The 23,009-nt window shown below is 41.9% G+C and overlaps 1 protein-coding gene across 2 annotated transcripts in view; it reads right to left on the bottom strand.

Annotated features, from left to right (window-relative positions):
- LOC126285300 (beta-ureidopropionase) overlaps positions 1–23,009 on the bottom strand; it is a 158,672-nt gene that overhangs the window by 9,073 nt on the left and 126,590 nt on the right. For both annotated transcript variants that reach the window (XM_049984591.1, XM_049984592.1), the window contains exon 7: positions 13,181–13,373. In XM_049984591.1, coding sequence (XP_049840548.1) covers positions 13,181–13,373 — 193 coding nt within the window. The remainder of the gene's footprint in view (positions 1–13,180; positions 13,374–23,009) is intronic.

Raw genomic sequence — 23,009 nt, 5'->3', positions numbered from 1 at the left:
ACATTGTAGCCTATGACTATAATATCAACAAGTCACTGTTGGAATTGGCCAACTTATACAAATACCTGGGTGTAACACTTTGTGGGTGTATAAAATGGAATGAGCACATAGGTTCAGTTTGGGAAAAGGAGATTGTAGACTTGCTAGAATATTGCTCAAGGGTGTGGGACCTGTACCAGATAGGACTAACAGGGGATACTCAACGTATGCAGAGAAGGGCAGCACAAATGGTCACATGTTTGTTTACTCCATGGGAGAGTGTCATGGAGATACTGAAGGAACTGAACTGGAAGACCCTTGAAGACAGACATGAACCATATCAAGATAGCCTATTAACATTCTCAAGAATTTGCTTTAAATGATTAATCTAGGAATATACTACAGCCCCTATGTATCCCTCACATAGAGATTGTGAGTATAAGATTAGAATAAATACTGCACATGAAGAGGCTTTCAAAAATCATTCTTCCTGAACTCTATATGTGAATGAAATAGGAAGAAACCCTAATAACTGGTAAGGGACACACCCTCTTGCATGCACCTCCCAATGGTTTGCATGGTATAGATGTGTATGTAGACCGATGCAAGCTTTGCATACAGACAGTAATAGCATGGCTACCTCTATTAGTGCAGATGGCTGTGGTAATAGCAATGTGGACATTCATAGGATTCGTTTTACATTCTCCAGTTAGCAGCTGGTTAATCTCTATTCCGAGAATGGCGTAAGAACCACTTTGTACGAACCCTGAATAACACCTAACCAGAGAATAATCTAGGGACAACTCAACTGGTGATTTTTGGCTGGTTAGTGAGCTTAATCTTTCAAGATGGCAGGAACAATCACTGATGCAGTTGCAGACAGCAATGATGAGATTTTGCCTGTACTGTACATGAGAATGAGGAAGGAGAAGAAAGTGAGATGACACCGATTCTGAATTTATATCCAGATTTCAGTTATCTAAGAAAGCCCTACTTTTCAATCTTGTACTTGAGAAACTGGAGCACATGTTGGACAGGTGAGACTATTTCTTTGTTTTCTAAATTAATACTGTTTATTTGTAGTAGAGTGCATTGGATTTCAGTACTTCATTAATTCTGTCATCTTATTTATGTAAATCAGGCACATTAAAATGTGTACCAAAACAGTCTTATTTATCTGGTGTGTGATACAGTTCCTACAGTAGTTGAAAGGAAGGTTTCATTTTATTTAGCAGTTTCTTAATAGAATAAACCAGATCAAAGAACCACACCAGTTATAGCTACTGTTTGTATTAACAGTTGTTTCAGTTTTAGACAAAAATGCTATATATTGTTCCAGTCTGTTTTCTATTAGGAATGACACTTTTTGTAAACATCACAGCAGTGTCAGAGCAACTTTCGCTCTTAGTGAAAATGTTAGGATTACAGGACCATTAATGCTTCAGGGAAACAACATTGTCTTCCCCCTACCATTATTCACTGTAGTCTGTGAACTATCTGTCTTACTCAAGAGAGGTAAGTAAGATTAGAAGGAAAGTTAGTATTTAAAAATGATGATGCCTCCTCAGCTATAGAATATAAATGTTGTGTTTCTCAAATATCAGTGTTATTCACATAAGCCCATTCATATTTATCATAAAATAATAGCTATATATGCATGTTATAGGAGCAAAACTGGAATCTAGCTAATGAATCTACATAGTTGTAGCATGTGGAAGGAGTGCCATTAGAAGAGGAAGTAGACACACACATGGATACACACTTGAGAAAAGTTTTCCTTTGTCTCTGACGTTGCTTTCAACTTCTATCATGCGTAATAACCAGATACTGTGATAGAAATGACACATGAAAGTAACAATGTTTCATGAAGTTGCATTCTACGGATGTTCATGTTTAAATGTTACAGACAGTTTACTTGCAGTAATACATGCATACTGTACAGCTACAGTGTCGCAACTGCTATGACACTGACGTTGTGAACAGTGGAAAATGAAACGTAGTATCGAAGCCATTAGGAACAACAAACATTGTCTATTAGTATATTTTTTCACCCACTTTTGTGCAAGAGTAAACAGAGCTAACTCTTGCATTCATTTGCCACTGTCACCAAAAAATTTAGACTGTTCCTAATTTTTAGTATCTTTATTTTGAGTAGCTACAATCAGTACCTTCATTTTGAGTAGCTACTATGTCCTTTATTGTTCTTTATTGTGACTCAAAGAACATTAACAGGTCGGACTTTAAGATGAAAAGTTACAGAGACACAATTTTCACATACCGAAAGTAATAGGAATAATGGAAATGTGGCGACTGCCAAGTTACATCAAAGAAGTTTGCACTATCACCGCCTGGGGCACTGACGTGAGCACTTATTCCGTGCCTAAGAAGAAACACTATTGAATTGCGTGTTTTTTCTTGGTAATATATTATTTCATTGTTATAACAACAAGTTATTTATCCTTTTCATTTCCAATAAATGTTCCTGTTCTCAACGTATGTGACTTTGCTTTACATACTTGATAGTTTTTTTTAATATGGAAGAAAGAATAAGACTCGCATTTGCTGCATGCTGTATGCCCACATATAAAAAGCAGTTTAGTGGCTGTCTTATAGGCCTATAAGATGACCTTCAGTGGTGACTGTGTTGCGATCGTAGCTCAGACGAATGGATTGCGATGAGAAAACATCAACTTGCTGTAATAAAATACTGAATGAAGAAATGTATAACATGTCAAGATCAGCTGTATGACTTGCACAGATCTGGCCTACCAGTCCAATTCTCTGGTTTGCACAAGGGGAAGCAAATGTTCTGGCATAGTGATGGACGCCACTAAATTCAAGCTGGTGGTAAGTAAAATTGACCACAGTTTCACAGCAGAAGTACAAGATATAATAACAGCACCACTGAACATGGAAACATATTCAAAACTGAAGTCAGAATTAATACACAAGAGTGTCTGCCTGCCAAGAGAAGAGAGTGTGACAGGTACTCATGCAAGAAGACATCGGTGCCAAGAAACCACCACAATACTTACGTCACTTAAGAAGCAAAGTGGACACTCACACCATGCCAGACACACTACTACACACAATATGGAGCAGTAGGTTGCCAGAGCAAGTGAAAGTGGTAATTGCTTCTCAGATCTAGATGTCCTTGGATGAAGTTGCCGCACTGGCTGGCAGGATACAAGGCGTTATTGTGCCCACTTCTGGAACTGATGTTACTGTTATGTTCAACAAAACTGCAACAGAAATGAACCTGATAGAAACAAGTTTTCAAAAAAAGTGCTGACACTGGAGCAATAATCAAACGACAGCTTGAGAAGCAAAACTGATGCTCTGTCTAATCAACTGAGTAAACTCCTTGCTGATTGTGTTCTTAAAAGTAATTCCTGATGCAAATGCAGAGCCACAGCACTCACGACATGTCACATCACAATGATGCCCAAGTCATGAATACATGCAGGTATCATCAGTGATTCAGGGATCAAACTCATAAGTCCAATGTGCCATGTGAATACAGAAATGTTAAGTGCCAAGCAGAAATCAATGTGCCTGTCCGTTCCTCAACCTGCCTGCATCTCATTGACTGTAAGTCAGGATGCAAATTCTTGATAGATACCAGCTCAGATTTAAGTATTCTGCTGCAGGAAAAGGCACTTAAGTATCACCTGATCACTGCCTTCACGCTGACAGTGGCCAACAATTCTGATATTTGTACATATAGCACACAGCATACGGAATTAGAACTGGGATTGCATCATGCTATAACATGCAAGTTCATTGTTGCTGATGTAACAGAACCGATCATCAGAGTGGACCTACTCGCCCACTACCACTTGCTGCCCGATGTCACCAACACCTGCCTATTAGATGCAGTCATTGGGAAAGGAAGATGTCCTATCCTAGTCAAACTTACTGACAAGGTTGCTATTGCTGTAACTGACCATGCAGCATATGCCCCCATGAGATTCAGATGGTGCAGTATCTGAAACCTCATGATCCACAGCAACATTCTGAATCTCCTAATTATTTCTTGCATCAATCAAAGTTGATGACATGTAGGCAGGCAATATTCTGTGGGGGTGATGAGGCTCATTTTACACCACAGGAGGTATGCACATAACTACCAGATTCGGTGTACTGTTAAACTGTGCGTTGTGCGTGAAGAGCCGTTGCCCTTACCACATGTGACTCCGTGTATGAATTCACTAGCACATTTATTCTTGCTCTGTTATTCTTTGAACAGAATATGCCCAGATGTTCTGTGACACCTGCACATTATCGAGACTTCCTTGTACAACATGTGATTCATGCTTTGGAAGAGTGCAACAATGTGGAAACCACTTTTTTCATGCAAGATGGGGTAACTTCTCATATAGCTCGCCCAATGAAATATCTGTTTACTGTGGCCATCCATAAACTTGTTATCTCTAGAGGTTTTCCAGAAGCATAGCATGCATGATCATCTGATCTGAATCCATGTGACTTTTGGCTCTGGGGTATCAAAAAGAACACGTGTACTGGGGATACATTCAGTCTCTACCTGACTTGAAGGCCAATACACATGAACACGTTGCTCAGATTCCACTGAAACTGCTGTGAGCAACTGTTGATCACGCTGTTTTTTCATAGATGCGGCCTCTCATTGACATCTCCGGTGCTCATATCAAACAAACTGTGTAAGTGGTGGTTAATAATAACATCAACATTATGCCTGTCTCACTTGTTTGATCTTTCCTGGCCATGCCCCATTCATAATCCATTACATATGGAAACATTTCCATATTTCTTTCTTGTACTCAAAGTACTGGATTTGCATGTGGTAACCAAAACTGGAACTAATGTTTTTTTCAGTATAAATCGGTCCTGCACTAACACATTAGAATACTTACCAAATTTTACTGCCATATAATAATTACAGCTCACACTGGACCTCTGTGAGTAGCTCCACTTTAATTATAACCACTCAGTCACATACTGGCCCCAGGTTACGTTGGTAGTAAACAACAGCAGCAGATTTAAGGGCTGTTGCAAAGTCTCTGAGTCTCACTGCCCTCAGCTTTCTCATGTGTACTACATGTCCTCCTGTGGACTTATTAACAATGACCTCACAAACTTGGTTCTTTTCTGGACGTGATTTGGACTTTTTATTCCCTGCTGTCAAAGCTTGTCTTGCACACGAAGATATGTGTTCCCCCAATGTCACCATTCTCCATTCAACCACATATTATGCCTTTTGCAAGTGAACCAATGGTGTGTGTGTGTGTGTGTGTGTGTGTGTGTGTGTGTGTGTGTGGGCGCGCACAGAGAAAGTGTTTTGTATTCAAGGGTTTCCCAGTTCTCCAGAAATAACATTTGAGTTATTCAGTATCCCTCCAGAAAAATCCACATCCAGAAATTTTTGTTTTTGTGTAGTTCCAGAAGAGTCAGGATCTATCATATTCTGTGATTTGTTTGTACTTAATTGGTGTTCAATAAAACCTCTCTCATTGAAGTAGCAGACTTACAATAGGAATGTCACAAGGACTAGAGGACCATGAATTTCAGACAGGTCTCCTTTAAAGAGCCCTCAAAAGATTGGAGCTTATTTGTTTCCTATTGTTATGACCCTGAAACCTTTGTAGCCCTGTCATTCAAGTGTGAAGTAATCACTAGTACGTATGAAGCTGATTAAGATGAGTAGGAAGGATGTCATGAAACCTCAGCTCCCAGAGACAACTGAGATGCCATGCGCGTGTGAGCTGTGCATGTATGAATGTGAGCGCGCGCGCGTGTGTGTGTGTGTGTGTGTGTGTGTGTGTGTGTGTGTGTGTGTGTGTGTTTCTAAATCTGATGGGGGACTTCGTCAGATGAGTAAGTCAACTTTTAAATATGGCTGTCTGCCACTCAAGACTTCCTCTATGTGGTGAGTATTCATATTGATCTAAATCCATTCTGGACTTTTCATTGTGTAATACAACTGGCAAGGTAGGTTAGGAGACAGTTTAATACCTTTTGAGGCAACGCTTGGCCTGTTACTGCAGTTTATAACTGGTTTGATAGGTAATACCATCAAAGGCACTGTGATCAGCAGCTACCAGAAATTTTTTCAGAGGGAAAGATATTTACCAGGGAGAAAACTGAAAGCAGTATATTGGTCATTAACGACATGGGTGTAGGCAAGAAGTTGCTGTGTTTGGTAATGCAGGAGGTAGGGAAGGATTATGTTATATTTGAAAAAAAGATAATTTGAAGTTAAGAGCTTTACAGGTAATTCCTAGTGATATGTGAGATTCGAGGAACAGGATGTGGGACTTCAGCTGTGAGAGTACAAAAGCATGGCTTTTAAAGGAATAGGTGATGGGATCCATCACGGTAGGAGAGGAAATACTAATGAGAAATGAAAGATGTAGCAAAGAAAAAGAAGCCATAAAATAAAGGCTGTTAGAGACTTGTAAGAAGATTATTAGAACAAGCATGAATTTAAAGAAGTGGCAAAAAGCAAGAGAGAAGTATGAAGAAAAACAGTGACAAAAACTGTAAGAAAACTGGAAAAACTGAACATACATTCTTTTGGATGGGAACGTTTAATAGAATAGGGAGTAATAGGCAACTGACATGATTTGTGATGGGGGAGGGGAAGGGGGACAGAAATGAATAAAATGCTGAGAGAAGATAGTAAATTACTGTGCTTCATGAAGAATATAGCAACAAATACAGAAAATATCACTACACTGTGTAGCAACGAGTACACAAAAACCAGCTGAAATAATGAAACTGAATGTCCTATCCAAATACAGAAACCGACAGTACACGAGATTACAATCAAGCTTAATATCAGATGAAATCCAATGAAACAGATACAAGCAACTGTCACAAAACAGTGGAGATGCTGAGTTGACAGGAACACAAGAAAGCGCTGAGAATTTTGCTACACACACACACACACACACACACACACACACACACACACCCACACACACACTACATGTATGGCCACATTCCTTCTTTGGCAACTGGAGGCTGACTACATAGGGCTACCACTGCACCTTGACTCTGAGGGTAGAAAAAAGATGGGTGGTGTAAGAGAGAGAGAGTTGTGGAAGAGTGGATGATAAGCTAGAAAGCAGAGGGCAGTGGGAGCTCAGGGCAGGCATGAAGAACATGTGAGCTATTTTCCAGCTGTATGCAGGAGGAGTGCACAGTGACATGTAGCAGTGGACTGGCAGGGGTACACAAGACAAAGGAAGAGGAAGAGTGTGGAAAGAGGGTCTGATTGCAGGACGAGTGAAATTAGGGTCAAGAGGCAGGGGTGAGTTGGTTGTGAGACAGGGTCTAATAGATACTGAGGTCAGGAGTATTATTAAAGGATCAAAAGACATGTTGTAAGGACAACTCCCTATCTTATCAGACCCAGGACACCTGTGAAAACAGTCATGTCACATACCATCTGTTCCATAATTTCTGTACTATATTATATAAGGCCATGATTACTAATCAGCTCTCCACTTGAACGAATGGTCACCACCAAACTGTGCTCAACAACATGGTTGACCAGACTTCTGAACACATCGTGCTCACTTTCAATGGCTTCACAAGTTGTGCCATCTGGATTCTCCTCCCTAACACCAGCTTTTTCTCAATTACAAAGATGAGAGTTGTCCTGGCAAAAACATCCTCATATGAAAAATGTAATTTTCCATTCAAATTGCCCCCTTCCCCACAAGAAATCCTTATAGCTTCAAGGTCTGCCTTGTGGTTTACTTTCCTCGTACACAGCCTAAAAAACTGCCTTTGTGCCGCATAAAACATTGTACTCCCAAAAATCCTCTTCAGATTCCCAATGATTTAGTGAACAAACAGTTTGAAAACCTTACCCTACAGGATCTCAGGTTTAACCATGCTGAAGCTGTCAAGTACCTGTTTTCTTTTACTTTTTCACTTCAGTGAAAGATTTTCATCATTTCAAAACCTACTCGTCACAGACCATCCATGTCCTCATTGAACCTTGTCTTAAGTAAAGCTATTCTCCCTCCAAAACATGATCTTCCTCCCCCCAGCACCACCCCCTCCCACTCTCTGTAATCTCACAGGAATTTTTCACATCCAACCTGGTGTCCCATTCATTCTTGAAATGCCTTCCCAGAGAGTCCAACGTTGTCACAGCTATGGAAGAAACAGATATTCTACACCTATTAAATTGTGTTGACCTTCAAAAGGTTTTCAGATACCACTAAGTCCCACAATTTGTTGACTATTAAATTATTGATTTAGCAGCATGTTTTGATGTGATACCTCATTATCAGGCTACAATGCCATTACAAAAGCATATTAAATTTTCTTTTCATGACTGTTGTGATCATCCTGTGTGTGTGGGGGGGAGGGGGGGGAGGAAGAGAGGGTGATGAGGGGGACTGAGGGAGGGAGCAAGGGTGACAGGGGGAGGGGGAGGGGGAGGGGGAGGGGGAGGGGAGAGGGAGAGAGAGAGAGAGAGAGAGAGAGAGAGAGAACCTCATATGAGATGTCATCATGAACTGCACTACATGACTCAGGTGTCTCTGACAACTTTCCAACACTTCTGCTTACAAACTTTACCACTATGATTCCATGACAAAAGTTCAAAATTACTCCCAACAGTTTCCCACAGCATCAGTCTTTCACAAATCCTGGTACCTGAATTCATCTCTGTTCTCACAGTGGCAGCCCACTGTACATCCACTTTTAAGCTGCTCCCAAAGCTCCAAAAACTCAACTACACTGGTCTCTCCATTGGTCAGCCTATTAAAGATAACTGCAGTGGCTGTGTTTCCAGCATCTCAAACCAATTGTTTGCTATCTCCAATTATACATCCAAAACACCACTTCCTTCAATGTATTTCCACAGTTCCTGTCTCATTACCATCAAACTCCTTGCTTATTACCATGAATGTCCCTGCTTTGAGGGAACACTACTATGTCCTCCTTGCACCAAACTGACCACCTCTTTCCTAACCTTTTTGGCCAATCATACATTGTTCCATAATTACTCTCCCTTGAAGATCTATTATACAAACAAATTTTCATGGTACTTTCCTATACCAGCCTGTTTATTTCTATCCCTTCAATTTAAAACTCACATCTGACTCAGAGTCATTGATGATATTGTCCCTTATCATTTAGCTACAATATAGCAGGTCAGCAACTGGAAGCAGTTAATACCATAAATTATCTGGGAGTACGCATTAGGAGTGATTTAAAATGGAATGATCATATAAAGTTGATCGTAGGTAAAGCAGATGCCAGAATGAGATTCATTGGAAGAATCCTAAGGAAATGCAATCTGAAAACAAAGGAAGTAGGTTATAGTATGCTTGTTCGCCCACTGCTTGAATGCTGCTCAGCGCTGTGTGATCCGTACCAGACAGGGTTGATAGAAGAGATAGAGAAGACCCAACGGAGAGCAGCGTGCTTCGTTACAGGATCATTTTGTAATCACGAAAGCGTTACGGAGATGATAGATAAACTCCAGTGGAAGACTCTGCAGGAGAGACGCTCAGTAGCTCGGTATAGGCTTTTGTTGAAGTTTCGAGAACATACCTTCACCAAGGAGTCAAGCAGTATATTGCTCCCTCCTACGTATATGTCGCAAAGAGACCATGAGGATAAAATCAGAGAGATTAGAGCCCACACAGAGGCATACCAGCAATCCTTCTTTCCACTAACAATACAAGACTGGAATAGAAGGGAGAACCAATAGAGGTACTCAAGGGTACCCTCCACCACACACCGTCAGATGTAGATGTAGATATAGATGATATGGAGACATTGGAAGAACAACCTCTGTTCTCTTCTCTGGACTCTCAATATCTAGTCCCACATCTCTATTACATGGTTCTCACCCACTCATTGAGCTACTTTCTTGGATGTTGATTTCTGTCTCTCTGATGGCTTAATAAAAACCTCTTTTCATACCAGGGCCACCCATTGCTACTCCATTTCATCAGCTGTCATCCATTTCACATTACAAACTTGACATCTAAGGATGTCACATCTGAAGTGGGAAGGACTTACCCAAGTATGCTGATTACTTTTCCAGAACCTTTAAAAACAGACAGTCTCTTGCACAGTTTGTCCAGAAACACTTATTTCCATGTTTCTTTTCATGACATGAATGAATGCCTACTTGAAATCAATTGTTTAACTTACTTCCATTCTCATGCAATATCACTCAAGCCACACAATTTGCCAGGGCTTCAGCTACCTCTCATCACACTCTAGTTGATGGACACCCTACTCCAAATTCTACCCTTATCTTCTAAAGCAGTATTAACACCCACACGATCTGCATAACATCCTAGTCCACACCAGTCTTGAACGTCTTGAGTAAGATCTCTGTGAGTAATTCTAGATTCATACATACACTCTGAAACAAAAGGAAAGGTGCACCATGAAATAATTATGTGAATGGCATGGAAATCAGTAGATGTGATATACACATGCTGACAAATAAATGATTACAGTTTCAGAAAAAATGGATGATTTGTTCAAGAGGAAGACTTCACAAATTCAGCAAGTCAGTAACACACTGGTCCACATCTGTTCCTTTGCAAGCAGTTATTCAGCTTGGCATTGATTGATATAGTTGTTGGATATCCTTCTGAAGGACATGCCAAATTATGTCCTGTCAGTGTGTTATATCATCAAAATCTCTAGCTGATTACTCCAAACATTATCAATTGGGAAGAGATATGCTGAATTTTCTGGCCAAGATAGCGTTTGGCAAGCATGAAGACAAGGAGTAGAAACTTTTGCCACATGTTAGTGGGGATTATCTTGCTGATATATAAGGCCAGGATTGCTCAGCATGAAGGACAACAAAATGGGGTTTAAAATAGTGTCGACATACTGCTCTGCTCTGAGGACGCTGTGGATGACAACCAAAGGGATCTCGCCAATTGGGAATGCTTGGAGCAATATGGGCAGGGTCCTCCAACCATCTCAGGATTTTGATGACCTAATGCATCAGTTGGACATAATTTGGCACAAAATTTCTCGGGAAGGTATCCTACAAAGACTAACAATTAATGCCAAGCCAAATAACTGCTTGCATACTGGCCGCAAGTTGACCAATGTGTTATTGACTTGACCAATTTTCAAAGCTCTTTCTCTTGAATAAATCATCCAATTTTTCTGAAATCGCAATCATTTGTTTGTCTGTACAAGTACATAAAATATTCTGTCTGTCCCATTCAGATAATTCTTATATGGTGGGTCACTTTTTTGTTTTAAGAGTGTATATCCATCACTTGGTACTGGAGTTAAGTCACTGCCACTTCTTATCCATACAAAGGAAACACCACAGCTGAAAGCAGCCTTGTCATGTACCTAAGCTGCAGTGTTTTCTGTCGATATGACAACGAAATAGACTTCTACATGCACGAACAGCCACCACCAAACAGTGGCCAACCACAAACTTACACTGCTGCTCGATGAATGTGCAGCACTGTTCCTCACAGTTTTTTGTAGACTTATTAGTTCATCTGCACTGTTCTTTCTAAGGGTGCAAGAAAATTCCACAAACTGGCTAATTTTTCTTTTATTCTGTAATAATGAGATAAAATAAATGAAATTAATATTGTCTTTCTTTTCATTCTTGAATTATTTTTCTCATTAACCACAGATGATTGAAATGATTAAATATAGAAAACAAGATACTATTTCTGTATTGACTTGTAAAGAAATTTCACAGTTACACCACTGGCAATTAAAAGTGCAACCCAATGAAGGCAGTGCACAACAAATGTCAGACTGGCATGAAGTGTACTACATGATTGGATAACCAAATGATTAGCATTTCTGCAGAATCACATGAAGTGAGTAGGAGTCACACCTTCTGCATTCTGTATTTAAGGAGATAATATGCAGAAATCACGTACAATTGCTATGTTTTGTGAGAAGATCATGGCACGCCTCATGTAAAAAGGAGAAATGTCTACCAGAACTGTCTGATTTTGACAGTGGCACAGTTGTGGCCTACTGAGACTGCTGTTCACCATTCTGTGATATTGGTGCTCACACTGGCCAAGATCCCATGACTGTCACACAAATGTGGAATCGATAGGTTCAGGATGGCCATACTTGATGCCATGCTGGACCTCAAGTCCCACATAACTAGTACTAGAGAGAACAAACATACTGTTTGTTCAGCTGTGCAGGATGATACAGTAGTGTCATATACCTAGAGTCACGAAATGTGCTTGTAGCAGCAGTGTAAGTTTGTGGTTGGCCACTGTTTGGTGGTGGCTGTTCGTGCATGTAGTGCAGCATGAACTGCCAACTCCGCTGGCAGAATGTCAGAGGTAGTTCAGGGATATTTTCTGAGTATTTTGGTATGGTCTCTGATGACTAATTACAGACTAATTGTATATCATTTGATATTTTTTATCATCATTTATCTTTCTATCTCAGTTGAACTGAAAATATCTGCATAACAGTGCTAATGTCAGTGGTATTTGCTGTCTGTCTTGTTTGGAAAAAAACTTGGTCTAGTCACTCACGGCACTTGCTGTTGACAACAGTAATGTCCATTTCACTGTTCACACTCAAGCTTGCATTAGTGCTACTTAGTTCTGTCCCAGATCTGTTTTTCGGCAGTATTAGTTGTATGTAAACAGTGACATACAGCAGTACGGATAGGTTTACTGATCAAGACATGGCCAAGATGTACCTCATGTTCCCTGAAAGCAGAAGAGTGGTATAACACTGCTATGCTGAATTCTTCCTGCACTGATGAAAGCCTGAACACAGTAATTTTGCATCTGGGTGCCTACTTTGTGTTTTGTGTTATATGAGCACAGTACATTGAGTCACTTCAATGTGGCTGAAGGCTCATTTTCCATGCTGATTTGGCAAAACTGCTCAAATTTCTCACTTCAATGAAACCTTCTCAACTTGTTGGCACTTTTAAAGTGGCTCCCAAAAGATGATTGTCACTAGAAATCCCAAGATAGATAGATAGATACATACATACATACATACATAGACAGTGAAACTATTTACAATATGGCAATGAAGAAATGACAGATTGGAAAGGGGGATTAAAACTGTTACAGAAACAAATATCATTAACATACCATAAGAAGGAATCAAATGTCAACTAATTGTTATTATTGTCTTTGCACAAGTGATTAGCAATTAGAATTATATACAACTGCATTTTTAGTTTACTTGTTCTACTTACTGGTGTACGGCTACCATCTGGCGCTGCCACATAACTTGAGCCATAGAAGTGGCCAAAGTCCTGGTGTGCTTCCCGACCATCACCAGAGGTAAACTTGTTTGGAAAATATTCAGTGCCAACACGGTTGATTGCACAAGTAAAGTAGCTGTTGGCAATAGCCGCATTGCGTGCCTCTATCCCCCACAGTGGTTCACTGTAACAGTCATAATATAACTACTTAATGCAAAACTGTCACCAAATAAGACCAATGGCTGCAAAATATCCCTACAACACAAACACAAATATAAGCACTTTTAATGTCAGATTACAGAATATACATATTAACGAGACTTGTTAGGTGAAATTTTCTCCTTCAGTGTCTTCTTACTGATGATAACATATTTTATGCAGTATCAATCATGGATTGAGATATTATGTCTCATAAATATAATCCTGAGAATGAGTTTTCCAGGGTTTGGATTGACATAAGTTACACATTAACTGAGAGTAGCAACCAATGCAAGATTTTTCTGCAAGACTGCTAACAATAAATTATGAATAGTCTATTCTGCTCACACTGATATTTATGGGAATTACTTACATTAGAGAAGCAACTACTCTCAAACATACCACTGCTCTTACTCTTACACTAATCAACTTATTTTTACCTGCTACACTCATGTAATCCAATTTTTAATGGCTAGACCATGCAGTGGAAATGCTGAGTTACAAACAGGCACAACAAGAAAACTGTCAATAAAGCTTTCAGCCCACAAGGCCTTTGTAAAAAATAGATCACACACACACACACACACACACACACACACACACACACACATACACACACGACTGCTGTCTCAGGCAACTGTAACCACTGTGGCAACAGTAGCCTGAGACTGCAGTCAAGTCATGTGTGTGTGTGTGTGTGTGTGTGTGTGTGTGTGTGTGATCTATTTTTTACAAAGGCCTTGTGGGCTGAAAGCTTTATTGACAGTTTTCTTGTTGTGCCTGTTTGTGACTCAGCATTTCCACTGTATGGTCTAGCCATTAAAAATTGGATTACATGAGTGTAGCAGGTAAAAATAAGTTGATTAGTGTAAGAGTAAGAGCAGTGGTATGTTTGAGATTAGTTGCTTCTCTAATGTAAGTAATTCCCATAAATATCAGTGTGAGCAGAATAGACTACTCATAATTTATTGTTAGCAGTCTTGCAGAAAAATCTTGCATTGGTTGCTACTCTCAGTTAATGTGTAACTTATGTCAATCCAAACCCTGGAAAACTCATTCTCAGGATTATATTTATGAGACATAATGTCTCAATGCATGATTGATACTGCATAAAATATGTTATCATCAGTAAGAAGACATTGAAGGCAACTGTAACCACTGTGGCAACAGTAGCCTGAGACTGCAGTCAAGTCGTGTGTGTGTGTGTGTGTGTGTGTGTGTGTGTGTGTGTGTGTGTGTGTGTGTGTTGTCCATTTTGGACAAAGACCTTATGGACCAAAACCTTATTTGTGACAGTCTTTTTGTTGTGCCCATCTGTGACTCAGATCTCTGCAATATGGCGAATGCCAACTTTCCTTTTCATAATATTGTCACATTCCATCCTGGATTTTTCATTGTTTGGTTGAAATGGCTAGACATTTCCAGAAGAATATGTGGGCCCTTATCATGACTTACAGATTACAAGCTACACATTAAATCTGAAGAAATTGCAGAAATGTATGAAATTAAGGACATGAGGCCAATACAAATTGAAAGAACCAGAGGTTATTTAGAGTTTCAAAGGGAACGTTAGGCTATGACAGACACAAATGAGGAAAGGAATACAATAGAATACAACCTGGTAGTTCTGGGAATTGAATACTGAAAAAGATAAGGTTCAGTAGGAATCTTTGGATAACAAATTGGATACTGATTTTATAAAATTGTGAGACAGAATGACTGGGCAGCACTTACCTTCTCGGGGTTAACTTGTCAACAGATACATACAAAACTACAATAAGTAATCCCAGCTTTCCTTAGGTTACAGAGGAATGGCAAGTCACTCAGACTGCAGGATGAGAGGTGCAGCTTACCTGATCTGGTTGTCTCATCTTCTATAATCTTAAGCCTAGTTCCTTTTATTAAACAGTTGGACCAACATTTGTTAAAGAATACGCTCTACACTGCAGCACATAGTTTTCAGTTCCTTCACATGCACAATTTCAAGCAATGGAAAATTGAGGTGGAATGTAACAATATTACAAAAAGGATAGTTGGTACTCACCACATAGCGGAGAATCTGACAAGCAGACAGGCACAACAAGACTGCCACAAAATAAGCTTTTGGTCACCAAGGCCTTTGTCAAAAATAGGTGACTGACAGTCACAAACACCCATATGTAACTCACACACATGACCATAGTTTCTGGCAGCTGAAGCCAGACTACAAGCAGCAGCAGTAGTGCACGATGGGAGAGGCAACTGGGTGGGGGTAAGGAGAAAGCTGGGACAAGGGGAAGGAATAGCAGGGTAGGGGTGGGGGACAGTGAAATGCTGCTGGCAAGAATGCAGGGACAAGGTGGAGGCAGGGTACGGCATCTAGGTGCAATCGGGAGGTTAGCCGGTGCAGGGGAGAAATGGGGGGGAGGGGGGGTAGCAGAAAAGGAGAGATGTAAGGACACTGATTATGTTGGTGGTATAGAGAGCTGTGTAGTAATGAAGTGGGAACAGGGAAGGTGAAACGTGAGTAAGGGCAATGACTAAAGAAGGTTGTGGCCAGGAGGGTTATGAGAACACAGGATATATTGTGGGGAGAATTCTCACCTGCACAGTTCGGAAAAGTTGGTGTTGATGGGAAGGATCCATATGGCACAGGCTGAAATGAAGAATGTCATGTTGGGCAACGTGCTCAGCAACAGGGTGCTCCAGTTGTCTCTTGACTGCAGTTTGCGGGTGGCCATTCATGCAGACAGACAGCTTGTTGGTTGTCATGCTCACATATAATGTGTCACAATGGTTGCAGCTTAGCTTGTAGATCACATGACTGGTTTCACAGGTTGCCCTGCCCTTGCTGGGATAGGTGATGTTTGTGACTGGACTGGAGTAGGTGGTGGTAGGATGTATGGTATAGGTCTTGCACGTAGGCCTATTACAGCGATATGAGCCATGAGGTAATCGGTTGGAATCAGGGGTAGTGTAGGGATGGACGAGTATATTGTGTAGGTTCAGTGGATAGTGGCATACCACTGTGGAAGGGATGGGAAGGACAGTCAGCAGGACAAAATAAATTTCGAGTGAACAGTCTGGTGTGAGTGCACAAAGGACACAATATTTTGGCTATTCACCTTGTTGCCACCATCAGGTGTGTTGATGTACTGCCAAGGGACAGCAGGCATGAGGTATATATCAGATTCCCCCTCCCTTGGGCACTCCCTCCACATCCATGCCTGGGAACTCTCTCGGCTGTCCGTGCCGGGGTTCAATGCCCAGCTTGTGGCCCAGCATCTGGTAGGTCCCTCGTAGGTCCGCGCCCAGGGAGGTTTGCCAGCGGTGTTTCAGAGGTTCCTCCCCCTGCCCTCAAAGTCAGTACATTATGGGATATTTCTATCTTCTCCTTAATCCAGATAATGGCTGGTTCCCAAGCTTGGTTAAGGGAATAGCTGCAGTCACAATTCAGTTCAGGTTTTCTTATTCTGATCACTATAGCTTCTTTCGTTCTCGCTTCCCACGTCCGGGTTCCCGTGTTCGATTCCCGGCAGGGTGACTGATGACTGGGTGTTGTGTGATGTCCTTAGGTTAGTTAGGTTTAAGTAGTTCTAAGTTCTAGGGGGCTGATGACCATAGATGTTAAGTCCCATAGTGCTCAGAGCCATTTGAACCATTTGAACCACTATAGCTTCTTGGATGATACAGTCCCAATATGTTGACGTTTGTGTTAGGACCTTGGTCTTGTCATAATCCATGCCATAAAGTTCTGACAGGCAATACTCGGCGATTGCAGACTTATTAGGCTGTTGTAATCGCCATTGGTGTTCACAGCATTGGTCTTCAATGGTGCGAATTGTCTGACCTAAGTATTCCCTACTGCATTGGCTTGGTATTTTGTTAACTCCTGATTTACGTATGCCAAGGTCATCCTTAACACTTCTAAGAGTTGCTCTGGTTTTAGTTGGAGGGCAGAAGATAGTTTTTACTTGATATTTGTGTAAAATGCGTCTAACTTTTCCTGATAAGGCCCCACAAAACGGAATGAATGCCATGGCCGTGTTTTCCACTGGTTCTTCATTAGTTTCTGCCGGTTGTGTTATGAGTGTCAGACATAGATTTGCTTTTCCTTATAACTGTTCCTCAGAAACAAGGACTTCTGATGGGCCAATTCTTGTTGGAGACTGTCCTCATCAGAGGCAGTGTGAGCTCTGTGCACAAGAGTTTTTAGCATGCCATTCTTCTGAACAGGGTGGTGGCAGCTATCCGCGTGTAGATATAAGTTGGTGTGAGTTTTCTATACACGCTATGCCCCACCTGCCGTCATCTCGTCTTTTGACAAGAACATCCAAGAAGGGGAGCATCCCATCTGATTCTACGTCCATGGTGAACTTAATATTCTCTTGTTGAGAGTGCCTTGAGTTGAGATGTGTGAGAAATTCCATCAGCTTGTCAATTCCATGTGGCCAAATAACAAATGTGTTGTCCACGTATCTGAAGAAACATGTAGGTTTTAGATGCACTGACTCCAAGACTTCTTCCTTGAAATGTTCCATGTACATGTTAGTGATGATGGGAGAGAGAGGACTTCCCATAGCAACACCTTCGGTCTGCTTGTAGTAGTTCACGATCAAATAGAAGATACGTTGATGTTAGAACATGTCTGAAGAGATCAGTGGTTTTCTCATCAAATTTCCAGCCGATGAGTTCCAGAGATTCAGGTAATGGAACCCTAGTAAACAGAGAAACCATGTCGAAGCTCACAAGTATGTCAGATTCCTTAATCATGAGGTGGTTGATGCACCCCAGGAAATGTGAAGAGTTATGGATATGGTTTGGGCACGTCTCCACGTCAACAGCCGAGAGAGCGCCTGTGGCACGGATCGCAGAGGGAGTGCCCAAGGGAGGGGAAGGGGGAATCTGATACTTACCTCATGCCTGCCGTCCCTTGGCAGTACATCAGCACACCTGATGATGACAACAAGGTCGATTGCCGAAATATTGTGTCCTTTGTACATTCACACTAGGCTGTTCACCCAAGATTTATTTCATCATGAAATACACCTGGAGAAATTGAAGAATAACAGGAAATTTCTCATTTCAGGGCATGACAAAAGGCAGCCAAAACCTGGCAGGGAATGTAATATATCTGCCGTCCGCGGATAGGAAAATCTCAGAGTGTGAGTTATAGCGTTTTTATTTAAACTAAAGTCTTTCTTCAAAATTTACAAAACAATATTCGTGAGGTAGGACTGATCCTCCAAGCCTACCAATAACTAAATCAGAGATTCTTCCAAACATGAACTGTCTGTAATAACCATACAACTTCACCAAACCAAGCCCCGTGCATCTCATGAAGAGCGGCGCGGAATCCATGTTACCATCACCTGAGTCCGAGGGCGAGTAGAGGCCCTGCAAGGATGGCTTCGGTACGCTGGCGGCGGTGGACGAAGACGCGGTGGCTACAATGACACCAGTGGGCTTGCTCGGAGTGAACTGCCTGTCCAGGCTCCTGCGACAGCCTAAATACTGCTTGGTGCATGGATATGGCTGGCTCTATTTGCAGTCATGTGTCGAGCAGAAGGAAAGAGGTCTGCGGCTGTGGCGACCTCTTGCGGCGCCATGGACGCCTCCTGGTGATCTCTGGGAAGCATCTGTGTTTCCGGGACGACCGGCCAGGCTCACCCCTACTCGGTCCAGGGCCCACTGTACTGGTCTGCTTCACGGGAAGCGAGAGTTGCAGGCACTTAGTCTGGACACAGTAAAAATGTAATTCAGTTGCTCCAGTCTAGGGTGGTACTGAGTTATGAGGGGAATGCTTCTCTGTGGATGGACAGTGAGGCTTTGGGATGTGGTGAATGACTGGAAAGATAAGGCGTGGTAGATTTCTTTTATACAACGTTGGGAGGATAATTACAGTTTGTAAAGGACTCAGTGAGACCTTCAGTATATTTCAAGAGGTACCACTCATCACTGCAGATGTGACGGTCACGGATAGGCTCTATGGAAGGGAATTCTTAATAAGGAATGGGTGACAGTTGCCAAAGTGGAGGTGTTGCTGGTGGTTAGTAGATTTGATATGGACAGGGGTTACTGTTGTAGCTATCTTTGATGTGGAGGTCAACATCTAGAAAGGTAGCTTGTTGGGTTGAGTAGGACCAGGCAAAGCGAATGGAGGAGAGGCTGTTGAGGTTCTGGAGAAATGTGGATAGAGTGTTTTCATCCTCATTCCAGATCGCAAAGATGCCTTCAGTGAATCTGAACCAGATGAGGATTCTGGGTGTTTAGGAAGTATTGCTCTAGATGGACTACAAATAGGTTGGCATAGGGTGGTACCATGCGGGTGCCCATAGCTGAAAACCGGATTTGTTTATTTGTAATGCCTTCAAAGAAGAAGTAATTGTGGGTGAGGATATAGTTGGAGTCATGGTGACTAGGAAAGAGGTTGTTGGTTCGGAATCTGTCGGGCATTAGGGATGTTAGTGTAGAGAGAGGTGGCATCAGTAGTGACAAGCAGGGCACTGTGAGGTAAATGAACAGGATCTGTGGAGAGTCAGTGGAGGAAATGGTTGGTATCTTTTATAGGAGGATAGATTCCAGGTAATAGGCTGAAGGTGTTGGTCTACTAAAGCAGAGATTCTAATGGTAGGGGCACAGTAACTGGTCACAATGGAGCATCCTAGATGGTTGGGTTTATGGATTTTAGGAAGCATGTAGAAGGTAGGAGTGCAGAGAGTGGTGGGGTGACGAGATGGACTCTGGGGAGAGGTTCTGAGCTTAAGGATTTGAGGAGAGACTGGAGATCCTGTTGGATTTCTCAAATGGGGTCACTTTGGCAAGGTTTGTACATGGATATATCTGACAGCTGGGGGAGTCCTTCTATCAGGTAATCCTTGCAGTTCAAAACAACAGTAGTGGAGTCATTGTGCACAGGTAGGATTATAAGGATGGGATCAGTTTTTAGGTGATGGCCTTCCAAACCAACAATCTCCTTCCTAGTCGCCATGACGAACTATATCCTCACCCGCAATTACTTCTCTTTTGAAGGCATTACCTACAAACGAATCTGAGGTATGGCTATGAGTACCCGCATGGCATCATGCTATGCCAACCTATTCATGGATGTCTAGAGGAACCCCACCTAAACACCCAGAAGACTATGTCCCTCACCTGGTTCAGATTCACTGATGACATCTTTGTGATCTGGATCTACGATCAGGACACCTACCCATGTTCCTCCAGAACCTCAACAGCTTCTCCCCCATTCACTTCACCGGGTCCTACTCAGCCCAACAAGCCACCTTTCTAGATGTTGATCTCCAACTCAAAGAAGCTACTTCAGTACCTCGGTCCATATTAAACATACTAACCACTAGCAATAGCCTTCACTTCGACAGCTGCCACCAGTTCCATACCAAGAAGTCCATTCCACTGAGCCTAGCCACCTGTGGCTGTTGCATCTGCAGTGATGAGTGGTCCCTCTTGAAATATACTGAGGGTCTCATTGAGGCCTTTACAAACTGTAATTATTCTCCCAACCATGTACAAAAACAAATCTCCAATGTCTTATTTTTCCAGTGATCCATCACCTTCCGAAGTCTCACTATCTGGCCATGGAGAAGAATTCCCCTCTTAACTCAGTACCATCCAAGACTGGAATAACTGAATTATATTCTCTGCCAGGATTTTGACTACCTCTCGTTGTGTCCTGAAATCAGAGTTGTCCTGCCCACTATCCTCACCCCCTCCACAGTGGTATTCTGCCATCCACTGTACCTACACAAATCTCATCCATTCCTACACAATCCCCACTACTCCCAACCTCTTTCCTCTTGGCCCATATTCCTTTTAATTGACCTAGATGCAAAACCTGTCCCATACATCCTCCCACCACCACCTACTCCAGTCCAGTCACAATCATCATCTATCACATCAAAGGCGGAGTTACCTGTGAAACCAGTCATGTGATCTACAATCTAAGTTGCAATCATTGTGTTGCATTCTATGTGGGCATGACAACCTACAAGCTGTCTGTCCACATGAACAGCCACCCACAAACTATGGCCCAGAAACAGCTGGACCAGCCTTTTGCTGAGCATGCCACCCAACACGATATTCTCAATTTCAATGACTATTTCACAGCCTGTGCCATATGGATCAATCCCACCATAACCAGCTTTTCTAAATTGTGCAGTTGAGAATGTTCCCTGCCATATATCATATGTTCCCGTAACCCTCCTCGCCTCACCCATCTAGCCCCTTCCCTGTTCCCATTCCAGCACTACACAGCCCTCTATTTACCAATGCACCCTGTCTTTTTACTTCACTCCTTTTCTGCCATATCCCCCCCCCCCCCCCCCCCCCAAATCCCTCTCTACCCAGCCATCCATCTAATGTCCTGACTGCACCTAGCTGCCCTACTTTCTCTCTACATCATCCCTGCACACTCCCCAGCAGCATTTTACTGTCCCCCACCACTATCCCGCTGACCCTTCCCCTCCCTGGCCCAGCCTCCTCCTTACCACCACCAAGTTGCCTCTCCCACCATGCACTGCTGCTGCAGCTCATAGTCTGGTGTCAGCTGTCAGAGACTGTGTTCAACGTGTGTAGTGAATGTGTGTGTGTGTGTGTGTGTGTGTGTGTGTGTGTGTGTGTGTGTGTGTGTGTGTGTGAGTGTGTCAGTTGTCTATCTATTTTTGACAAAGGCCTTGTGGACCGAAAGCATATTTTGTAACAGTCTTTTTGTTGTGCCTATCTGTGTGTGACCCAGCATCTCCACTATATGGTGAGTAGCAACCATCCTTTTCATGATTTTGTTAAAGCACAATTTTTATTTTATGATGGTCAGATTTTAATAGTCAGGAGTCAGAATATTTTGACTGGACAGGTGGGTTACACTCATTAACTATTTCACAGTTCATCAATGGCAGATTAGATTGCAGTTACAAGCATATAGTGCATATACATACTTCTTCCACTCACCACTCCCCTGTTACATAACATTGATGTAACATTTAGTAACTTCACTGGATGGGGCTTCCTGGCCAGTAATGCCATATGATCACTCATAGGCTAATTATATGTTATTGCAAAAGGGTTACACAGTAGCATTCAATTTGAGTGTCATACACTGACTACCTGTGTATACTTTAACTAGGTACTAATTATGTGTAGTTGACTCAGTTAATCTGAATTAGTGACCTGTATCATTATATGTACTTTTTGATAAGCAATCCAGAACTGACTGCAGTGTTGTCTTGCACATCTACCTACAAAGGTGCATAGGAATAATAATTAAAATTTATCACAATTTTTATATTAACCTTAGAGAACAAAAATTGGGGAGATGAAATTGTTGTGGTTGGCAGGAGAGCCAACCGTGTTTTTCTAAAGGAGGCCGAAATACACGCGTCTCAGCTCACGCAGGCTGGCGTGAGGTCTGGAACATGACAAGGGAATTAGAATTGAGAAAAACGGACGTAGCTAGTGGAATACTTAACTTTAATCCATTAATGGAGAACGTCGCTCTTTATAGTACATGATTCACAATATCAATAGTACGGATACTGGCGCCTTGCTAGGTCGTAGCAAATAACGTAGCTGAAGGCTATGCTAACTATCGTCTCGGCAAATGAGAGCGTAGAAGTCAGTGAACCAT

The sequence above is a fragment of the Schistocerca gregaria genome, chromosome 8, assembly GCF_023897955.1.
Source record: "Schistocerca gregaria isolate iqSchGreg1 chromosome 8, iqSchGreg1.2, whole genome shotgun sequence".
Lineage (NCBI taxonomy): Eukaryota > Metazoa > Arthropoda > Insecta > Orthoptera > Acrididae > Schistocerca > Schistocerca gregaria.
This window is presented reverse-complemented; position numbering and strand designations above follow the sequence as displayed.